Source organism: Tarenaya hassleriana, unplaced genomic scaffold (assembly GCF_000463585.1).
Source record: "Tarenaya hassleriana unplaced genomic scaffold, ASM46358v1 Cleome1, whole genome shotgun sequence".
Lineage (NCBI taxonomy): Eukaryota > Viridiplantae > Streptophyta > Magnoliopsida > Brassicales > Cleomaceae > Tarenaya > Tarenaya hassleriana.
The window spans coordinates 8,338,296-8,350,033 of NW_010960187.1; the positions used below are offsets into that span (position 1 = coordinate 8,338,296).

Sequence of the window (11,738 nt, forward strand, 5' to 3'; positions counted from 1 at the left end):
TATATATATATATATATATATATATAAGTTGGACGGTGTTGTAGACAAAACACTGATATGATCATGCCCATGAAAAATTAAAATTTAAAAATAAAATAGCAAATATCAGTTTTTTGAATTTTGAATAAATACAAAAGTTGCATGTATCTCTAATAAATCAAAACATTGTTTTTAATTGCAAGTGCGGACAACTGTTTCTTAATGCTTTTGTTAAATGTGCATAAGCTATTAAGCTTCAATAAGTCAAAAGCAATTGTCAGTAGTGGGAAATCTTGATCAACATAGTGATTGAACAAACAAAAGCAATTAATTATTGTTTTTTTTTTACTCCCACAACACTTTTATTAGACATTATATCAAAAATACTCTCCATTTACTATTTTGACTTCAAGACATACATTTCTCCAACTGTAACCCTGTGACGATTCGAAATATAATCTTGGTCACATTGATCATAACATTAAATTTTTAATATTTTTATCAAATAATTAGTGAGATATATAAGGTATGAATATAATGAATGGGTGTGATCATCATAAATTTAACGTTATGACCAATGTGACCAAGATTATATTTCGAATCGTCACAGGGTTACAGTTGGAAAAATGTATGTCTTGAAGTCAAAATAGCAAATGGAGAGTATTTTTGATAATGGCCCGATTTATTATTAGCATGTGGATCTAAATATTCGATGGTCTCCATGCTTTACAATTCAATTCCAAGAACTCCAAATATTTTTGTCATTTGGGTTTTTTTATTTTATGTCGTGCTCAATTCTTCCAATTTTACAAAATTATATTCAATTTGAATTCTGATTTGAGTTCTATTATAATATAAATTTTATTATTCAAGTTTTTTATTTTTTAAAAAAATACTTTCATTCATTTATAATAGATCATCTTAAAAATATATAATTATCTTAAATTTGGCTTAACGTAGGCATTTTTTTGTTTGTTATAAAAAAAAAAAACACGAGAAGTCACTTTCCTCCATATTATTGGATGTTCAAACAAACAGTATAAATAACAGTTTAGTCGTAATTATAGTTGATTTGTCAGCAAACTACGTAAAGGTAAAGTGATGGTTTTCTACAATACGTAAAAAAAATTCAAACAAATAATAAAATATACATATATATACACATATAACAAAAAAGGGGGGTCAATTATCACGGGGCATATAATGCATGGGTCGGTTCGTGGAATTTTGAAGGTATTGATGGAACGTTTCTTCTTATTATATATATATATATAAAGACGTGTTTTCCAATTCAAATTGAACACACCCACGCATTCATATTTATCATCACTATCCATTGTCCCTTCCATATCTATGAATTTTTATAACCTTTTCTTTGTCGTGAATTATAGACTTTTATAGCCATCTTATGGTGCATATGTGTGAAAGAAAACTTTGTCGGCATTTGGATGGTCAACTTGTAAATAAATCGACGATGAAATTTGAAAAGATTAGAGGGTTTATTTTCGTAAAAATCTCGTATATAGAAGAAATATGTGATACATTTTATGGTTACAACGTGTTATAGAGTTACTTAATAATTAGTTAATATTACTAACAAATTCGTTACCCTAATTCATAACAAAAGCAACAAAAAACAAAAAGAATTATTTTTCACGTTATTCGATAAAATAAAATTGAAATCACGATCCTAAATTAATATTTAACGTATTGTTGAGTACAGAGCCGGATTATATAATATGGAAAAAAACAGTTATATATATTAAATTGATTAACAAAGGCATATTATTATGCATGATGATGATTCATCCTCCCTTTCTTTCAGGAAAACGGGAATTATAATCAATTGTTTTAGTTACAACCACTGGAAAGAAATAATCCTTTTCCTTCATTTGTGTTTAAATTTATATCATGATAATTACAACTAATACTAATACTAATTAATTAATCAATTAATTAAAATTATTCCGACAAACGCGGGTTGAGGCGATTGGTCCGGTCCCTGTTTCCAGCGCGGTCTTTCTTCCCCCTCCACCCGCCAAAATTTACCCGCCAAATTCTCCGGCTCGTGGACCCCGCTCCCCCTAAACCGGGTCCGGTCCAGGTCACGCCGTCACGCCCCCGTGATTCTCCGTCCGTTTTAAATTTTATTTTCTCTTGCGAAAATAAAATAAATTCTTAAAATCTTAGGGATACTATGAATTGACATAACTACCCCTTGGTTCATCTTTTCTTCCCCTTTGTAATAATTTCGCCAACGTCGAACCTTCCTGGTTTTTGATGAAAGGGGTATGTACAATTTACCTATTAATTTTTTTTTTGTCAAACAGAATATTTATTTCGGATAAAAAAACAAAAAAAAAATTGATACAAACAAATTATGGGAATTATAAACGGAATCGATGTAACTACCACGGGGTCAGTTGACCAATAACCATTATTCCTCTTCGAGGAATCCGTGTTTCGAAATAAATGGCGAAATGGTTATAAATGATACATACATACATACATACATACATACATACATACATACATACATACATACATACATACATACATACATACATACATACATACATACATACATACATACATACATACATACATACATACATACATACATACATACATACATACATACATACATACATACATACATACATACATACATACATACATACATACATACATACATGCATGCATGCATCATACATACTGTACATACATACATAAACGGTCAAAATATGAAATGGGCAATGTTACATATTTCTTATTTCTATTGCTATGGTTGTTTAAATTTAGTTAAAAATTTGTATAAATATATAAATTGTTAAAACTTTCTATGTAAATGTATGGCATTACTTTTTATATAAATTTGTTAAATAGTTTAAATTTTTATATCAATATATGAAAATTTCAAATATCACTAATAAAGGAATAATTAACATATATTCCATTTTCACCAAATTTTTTATAGTATAGATTAATTTTGCACAATTTTATTAAAAATATAACAATTATATATTTGTTTTCAATTTTTATATATTTATATAGAAATTTGCAAGAGTCTGTGTATATGGAAAAAAATTATATATTTGATTGACAGTTTGGTTAAGTTCTTCTCTTAAATTTAAACGGGAAAGGGCAATTGATTATTTTTTGACCAATAATAAATAATTTTGAAAAAAAATAACCGGTGGGTTATTTTTTTATATTTTAAAATCATAAAAAAGGAATTTAATGACCAAAAAAAGAAAATTAAAGGAGAAGATGGTAACGGGTAAAAGACGTGCAGTCTGGTGCGGAAATCCAGAAAGATTAAAGAACTGCTCGCCATCTTGCTGTTTGAGGGGTCCACTCCACATCGTTTTTACCGACCTTTTTTTTTTTCCCTCAATACAAAATTTTAAACACACGAAAAAGGAAGAATATTGTTTAGGGCAAGAAAAAAAAAAGAAGAGAACCCCAAATATTATTATTTCTTTACAAAATCACCCCTTTATTCCTCTTTACATTTTTTTTGGTCAAATCAAACACCATTTACTCACTTAACATAAGAGATATCAGAATATTATCACATTCATGACAAATTTTCGAATTTAAATGAATTTTACCTAATTAAATTCGAAGGAATAAATTAAATCCTTTAGCACGTTGTTTATCATTAAAATTTAAATTATTTAGAAAATCATGTACCAAAACCAGTATTTCCATTTCAAAAACATTGAATCAAAGGGTTACGTTAATGAATGATGAATCTATTTATCTCTCAAAAAGACTGGATGGGTTTAAATGAAAATTTAAAAAGGAGGAGTCATTACCACAAATAATAATACGATATGGGGTTTTTCTGAAAATTGCAGAAAAGTTGTGTCAAATGGCGTCACCAGAGGGGGCATTATCAAAAATACCCTTAATTTGCTATATCTACTTCAAGTCCTACCCTTGTGACCATGTGACCAATGTGACCGAAATATAGTGTGGTCACATATTGATCCCATTGTTCATAACGTTAAATTTATGATATTTTAATCAAATGATTAGTAAGATATACAAGGTATGAACATAATGAATTAGTGTGATCACCATAAATTTAACGTTATAATCGATAAAAATCAAAATGTGACCATACTATATTTCGGTCACATTGGTCACATGTGACCAGGGTAGGTCTTGAAGTAGAAATAGCAAATTAAGGGTATTTTTGATATAATGCCTCACCAGAGAGACACGACTCACAAGGAAGACACCAGATCAGTAGTACCGCCGGTTCTTGTTTCGGTGTTTATTAAAATATTTCCATTCTATTTATTAATTTCAATTTATTTAATTTTGGTTGGAAATTTTGAAAAGTTTACACATTGGACCCCCCAACTTCCCCCACTCCCTCACCACTGTCTCGCTCCACCGCACCTGCTTTCCCTCATTTTCTCACCTCATCATTCATTCGTTTCATCCGTTTCTTTTGCTCTGTCCCCTTCTCTCTTTTTTTTTTCTGTTTTTTTTTTGTATCCTCTTAATTTTTTTAGCCTTTAAATTATTGGCGTTGTCTTTCCGGGGCGTTTAATTTCAACAAGGCATCTTCTTTTCCAGATCCTGAATCACCGGTTGGTCCCTCTGATTTCTCTCCGCACAAATAAAGATTGCAGTTTTCTGGAATTTGCCCCTGTTTTTGGGTTTATTACAGAGAAAGATTCTTTTTTTCCTTCTGGGTTTGATGTATTTGTCATATATATACACGCACGCATACGCAAGTGTTGTTGATTGATGATTTTACAGGATCCGAAGGAAACTATTGTTGTTTTTTTTGGGATGAATCATCTTTGCAATCTCTCAAAGGTATATGTTTTTTTTTTTTTAAACATATTTTGGAATTCTAACATCTTTAGGTTTTCTGTTTCTGGTGAATGGGTTGTTCTTGGATTTGTCATGTTCCCATCTTAGATAGATTTGCCTTACTGATATGATCTTAGATTTTTTGCATTTTTACGTATCTATGAATCTCGATGATCATCTTCTGGGTTTGGAAATTTTGATTAAACTTTGACGGATCAAATCTAGGAGATCAGAATCAACCAATGCCTTGTTTTGGATTTGTTTCTGGAATCTTCGTGCTTTTATTTGCCTGATCATGAAAAAATTCTTGTCGATTAGGTTCTCGTGATCATATTTCTCTTCCTTGCCCTCTTCTTGCCTTTCCATATTCCATCTTCTCATCTGGGTAATCTTGAGGTTCATCTCACGTGTCGGTTTTTATATGTATATATGTTCTTTCTGGCTTTGATCATTGTCTTGAATCCTCGTTCTCACGGATCTTAGAATCTTTGATCGTGTTTCCTTGCCCTTGTTCACCACTTTTTGGCTTGTTCTTCTCTCCTCCCCTCCTGCATTGTCTCAGTAGTGTAGAGATCACTGAATCTCAGTCTTGTACCCCTCGTCTTGAGCATTTTCTCTTCTTGTTTTCTGACCACGTGTTCTGAATTCTAGTCATTGAAACTATGTCTTGTTTCTCTGTTTGACGCTTTGGTTTGGTGTTTCATGCATGACCCTGGAGCCTGATTTAACGACTAATCCATGCTCAATCTTTGTTTAATCTTTGCTTTTCGATTGTTCCATCATTTTAGTTCTCTTACAGTCTCTAGTTCCTTTTTCTTTTGTTTCTTCCTACAGGTTGATTCCTGCTTCTGAGAACATCACAGTTCTGCAGAAAATCAGATACTTTACAGTTACCGTTACGTATTTATACGCACACAAATATTAGCTTCGGGGGTGAAGATGCTGGGAGGCAACAACGACAACCCTGTGCACCCGGTTTTCGTTAACGACAACCAGTTTCAGTTCCAGACAAACCCGTCTAACCAGCTTCACTTACTCGGAACCAGTGAGTCTGAATTCTAGTTGTGTCCTGATTTCAAGAGTTGTTCTCATTGTCACCGTGAACAAAATATCTTTTTTCATATCTCAGTGGCAGCCGGGTGCAGTGTCGATCCAGTAAACTATTTCGCTGGTGAAAACCTCGCTCCCGTGATCCGGCCCAGCAAACGGGGAAGGGAATCTGAAAGCAACAACAACACCAATATACAGAGACAGCAAAAGTTACAGATATCGTTGAACTATAATTACAACAACAATAATGTTCAAGAGGAAGTGGACCGAGGTGCTACCAATATCCCGAAGCAGAACCTGGTTTCAACTGGTCTGAGGTTGTCTTATGACGACGATGAACGTAACTCTTCTGTCACTTCTGCAAGCGGGAGCATGACTGCTGCACCTCCGATCTTTCAGTCCCTCGGTGACAATATTAGGATGGATCTCGACCGACAGAAAGATGAGTTTGATCAGTTCATCAAAATCCAGGTATGGATTTCTCTCGGCATACATACATATACTTGCATACATACATGTATACATGGGTTTGCTGAATTCATACCAGTGCTTATATATCCTCCTCTCAAGGTTCTTTCTTCTTGTCTCCCCGGATTTGCAAGTTGGAAGCTTTTGCCTCTGTTGGGTTTTGAAAGCAGAACACTTCTCTTGAATGGTGTTTTAGTTGACAATTTTACATCTTGTCGGTATATTTAGCTCCCAAAATCTGTATAATGTCACATACATAATCAATGGGTGTTGTCGGTGTCCTGTAACGTTTGTTTGCTAAAAAACATGTTAAGTTTGTCTCATTACAGGCGGATCAAATGGCCAAGGGCGTGAGAGACATGAAGCAGAGACACATGGCCTCTTTCCTATCTGCTCTAGAGAAAGGCGTGAGCAAGAAGATCCAAGAGAAAGACCTCGAGATCGAGAGCATGAACAAGAAGAACCGGGAACTGGTGGAGAGGATAAAGCAGATAGCCATGGAAGCACAGAACTGGCATTACAGAGCAAAGTACAACGAATCCGTGGTCAATGTCCTTAAGACAAATCTACAGCAAGCAATGTCCCAAGGGAAAATGCAGGGGCAGGTGATCAAGGGAAAGAAGGGTTTGGAGACAGCGAGATAGACAGTGCTGCTTCGTATATCGACCCGAACAACTATCTGGGCATCGTGGGAATCCCCGGGAGAGGGTTTCCGCAAAAGGGTCGGGGGAGAAATCCCGAGGGGGCGATGAGATGCAAGGGGTGCAATGCGAAGGAGGTGTCGGTTCTGCTGGTACCGTGCAGGCACTTAAGCTTGTGTAAAGACTGTGATGGGTTTATAGGGGTTTGCCCTGTTTGCCAGTCCTTGAAAACCTCCAGCGTTCAGGTCTTCTTCTCGTGAAACTTTGTGAAGAAAATATTTACCAAAAGCCTTTTTTAAAAAAAGGGGGAAAAACGAAAAGGTAAAAGGTCCATATATACAGTCTTCATACTCTTTTTTTTTTTTTTAACAAAATTATTATGGATGAAGATATTAAAAAAAAAAGAAGAAAACTGTGTTTGTATGAAGTTTATATATGGGAATGTGTGATGATAAAGTTGCAGAAATATATATACATACATATATATATCAAATGCCATTGAACTAACTTGGTGCAACTTCTAATTTGATGTTGTTTTTGTTATTTATTTTCATTTGAATTTGATTAATTTAGTTTTAGAAAACATCCATTCCATCTTTAAATAAAAATTCAATTCGAATATATGGTTAGCTATTATTTGGTTTAATTCAACTAGGTTTTCATACCGCAACCAAATTGTCCATCTCCACCGACTACCAATGTTGAACATCCAAACCAAACCAAACCAAACTTAACCGGAGTTTGTCTACGGCTCTTTCGTCTTGGCCCATTTTGAGGTTTATAACTTTTATACAATTGCTACAGACCAGGTGGATATGTATGTCTACATTCATTAAAATATCGTCTATAAATTATTATTATTATATATATATATAATAAAACTGGGGAATATTTATGATAAAACAGCATGACATTATATATAGGCACAATAAGAGATGAGATTTATATAAACCGTTGGTTGTGGATGACATATATATACATGCATGTGACATTGGCCTTATGTGAGCGTTACGTACACATATATATATACACATACATAAAATGTGCGTATATCTGTGTAAATTTTTTGTAGGACACTGCTGCGCATGATTCAGTGTGCTAAGAACGAAATGGTTACGACAAAAGAAAAGAGAAAAAGGAGATACAGCCCACAAAGGGTTTTGTCTTTCTAAAATTTACGAAGAAACATAAACAGTAAATGAATCAATCTGTCATTCTATATATATATATATATATATATATATATTTATGTATATATACATATATATATGTGTGTGTGTGTTTTGTCTAATTAAGAGACGGTCCAATCTCGTCTGGATATTCACATGCACAACAACCACAGCTCCAAACGCGGCCAACACCACACAAATTCTAACATTTATCACCTTTGGCTTCACATTCTGTATATATACACACACACACTATGATATGAATGCATGTATATATATATTCATATCATAATGTGGTGCAACATATATAATGAGCTGAAAATTAAATTGCCTGCATTTGTTTATATAACAACAAAATAGCTTTAATATGAATATATATAATATGTGTGTGGCGTGTATATATGCCATAACTGATCAGGCAATTCGAACATGTGTGTATATATATCTATATGTGCATATATATGCTGACATGGTGGGCCCTGATGCGCGTTAATGGCCTAATTTATTACCTTAAGATTTTGCATGAGATCACAAGTCCACGTACGCATGCATCCTGTTAATGCTCTATGCTTCTACGTACATCTCTCTCTCTATACACACACATATATACGTATAAGTAATACGGGACATATATGATATAACATATATATATATATACACATGTGTACATCATACCGAAATCTCAATGGAAGATATAATTGACGATTGGGCTAATAAATAATGAGACATAATCAGAGATTTGTCTGCATATTGGGCATATATAATTTAGTCACGATAATAGCTGTTGCTTGTCGGCATTACACAAAAAAAGCCCTTAAATAAATCCGAATCAAATTAATTAAGCATATTAATTATGCCAGCTCGAATCTAATTAATTCCATCTAGTAATAATGAAGAAATTAAGTATCAATCTTTCCAACTATATAGTATACGACTATTTTTATATATATATATATATATATATATATATATATATATATATATATGTGTGTGTGTGTGTGTATACATACATTTACTTACACTCACTCTCACAAAGATTATGCACGCGAGCACGTTGCTTATTGGATGATACAACATTAACTAATTACTAATTAGTGCATTTGTAATTGGTTAATGGCTTAATTATTTCAAAGTTCAAACTCATAATCAACATTTCTCGTGGTCATGGTGGACACACACTAGTGGACAAACTCCTCGTTGGACTTGGAAAATTCGTTCGAAATAAATAAATAAAATATTATTTTATTTCATATTACGACCCATATCTTTGATGTTATCTACGCGTGTCCATCGTAAAAAGGACAGCAAAAGGCAAAAGTGCATAAATTCCGAAATATACAAGGAAAAGTGTATATTAAATTTGAATATTAAAAAGAAAATAAATGATCCAACACATTTTTTTTTTGGGGTAAATGATCCAAAAAAAAAAACACGACACACAAACATTTCAATCTCGTTTAATAAATAATAGCTACGTGCTATTACATATACGTGGTTTCTAACCTTTTTTAGAAATACAAAACGGTTAATTTCGATCAAATGAAAATATAAATGTAAATAAATATAGGTCCATTGGCAAATTTGGCGAGAATGTTCGATACAAAAGGGCAGAAGGGTAATTACGGATGCAGGCAAAGGCATGGGGTTCACGGGAAAGGATAGAAGAAAATAAAAATAAAAATAAAAGGTTCACGAGCATGTCTGCGCAAGAAGACGGCATATACAAGGACTTAACTTTTGAATTTCATAAATCCAAAAGGACAAGAAAAAAAAAAGCAAAGAACATGAACAATAAAATAGCCCATTATAAAAAATATTATATATATATATATATATGAACCAGAGGAAAAAAAATCTTTTATAATATATACGATGTTGTGCGTTCTAAAATACGTTAATTGATGAGATGCTGTACAATTTCGTTGGCGTCACGATTGTGAAGATAAGAATAATACAAATTCTCCCCACCTAGGTTCGATCACATCTTGGCTATTAACCATTATCAAAAAAAGAATAATACAAATTAATTACAAGAAGACATATATATACATAATCACAAAAATGTGATATATATATATATATAAACTCATATTCTACTGATTATTGTTTTTATTGTTTATTGTTTGGGTTATGAGTGGAAAAAAAACAAGCTATATTATATATTATGTACTTATGATCTCTAGCGGTAATTAATCCCGGTTTAAAAACATGAGTTCTTTTAATAATTTTTGTTTTGTCTATATTGAAAATTTCACAAGATATAAAGGTATTATCTAAATAGCATACAGAAGTTAACTTTTTACATAAACGAAATCTTTGGTAGGCCTAATTGTTCATGAGAGAAAATTATTTCTTTTTCTTTTTCTTATCGGTCGTGATATGATATATCAGAATATCTGAATATATATTGATATATATAGACTAGAACAGGTATTCATGAAAAGACCAAACTGACCAATGAACTGATTGATGTTGTTAAAAAGAACAAATTTGTGATGGCGTGATTATTATAGGGTCGGAATTTGGTCGGACCAAATATTTGAATTGTAACCAATATTTTTTTTAAAAAAACCCTACGAACCATCTAACTTCGGTAGAAAACTAAACATTTATAGGTGAATGTGGGTACATGCATGCATGCATGCATAAAATGTTAATGCCGTACGTATTTACTTTATATTTCTACCAAATGTTAGGTTTTTTTTTTTGTAGTGGTATTCTGAATGCAGTTGGTTAGCTCATTAATTGATAAAAATTAGTCTTATCATGTTTTATATATAGATATATATATACCTTAATTAAAAATATATACATACTAGAATATTTTTTTTTGATGCGGCTTCGATGAAATCAAATAACATTCAATTAATATTCTAATTTAAAAAGGTGTGTGTTTTCCAAATATTTCTGAATTCATATGAACCCTAGCTAGGATGAGTATGTATACGTGTGTGTGTGCGTGTATTTGTGTATGTATGCATGTGTAGATATATATGTTTATCACGTTTTCACATGAGAAGATCTGTAGAGGAGACAGAGTCGAGCTTGGGAAGTCAAACGCTTACATATGTATGTATAGATTTGTGTATATACGTATCATATTTGTTTTCCTCCAACATATTATATGTTGAGAATATAGGGTAGATATTTCATGTTTTCCATTACAGTTAGTTCCGCTATTTTTAGATTGGATTTTTATAGAAACCATATATCAATCAACTTTTTATATCCGTTTTCAGTTTATTGCGGACTTTATTGAAGGTTAGTATTCGATTTTTATTAAAGAGTATTAGTTATTTTCTAGTTACTTCGTTATTAAATTTTAATTTAAATCGATTTTGATTTATTTTTTTAAACGAGTTATTGTAACAATGACCACTTGCATTTTCGAGATTTTAATGGCAGAGAGGGTTATTTTTGGAACAATCTCTTTGGACATATACATTTGTACACATACAGACACATGCGTATATATGTATATATGCGTGCGTATAGCTGTGAATTCTGTAAAAACAAATTGCAGGCAACAGAAAATCCAAGTAGAAACCAATCTGTCATTAAGTACCATGAGATCTATATATGCTCTCTGACTCCA

The 11,738-nt window shown here is 32.3% G+C and overlaps 1 protein-coding gene across 1 annotated transcript; it reads left to right on the forward strand.

Annotated features, from left to right (window-relative positions):
- The first annotated feature begins 4,409 nt into the window (after positions 1-4,409).
- Positions 4,410-7,442, forward strand: LOC104819404 (probable BOI-related E3 ubiquitin-protein ligase 2). Its single transcript, XM_010549458.2, is given in 6 exon segments — positions 4,410-4,586; positions 4,759-4,818; positions 5,650-5,860; positions 5,945-6,336; positions 6,663-6,924; positions 6,927-7,442. Coding segments are annotated over 4 exon segments (1,068 nt in total). The 5' UTR covers positions 4,410-4,586; positions 4,759-4,818; positions 5,650-5,754; the 3' UTR covers positions 7,235-7,442.
- Positions 7,443-11,738: the final 4,296 nt, after the last annotated feature.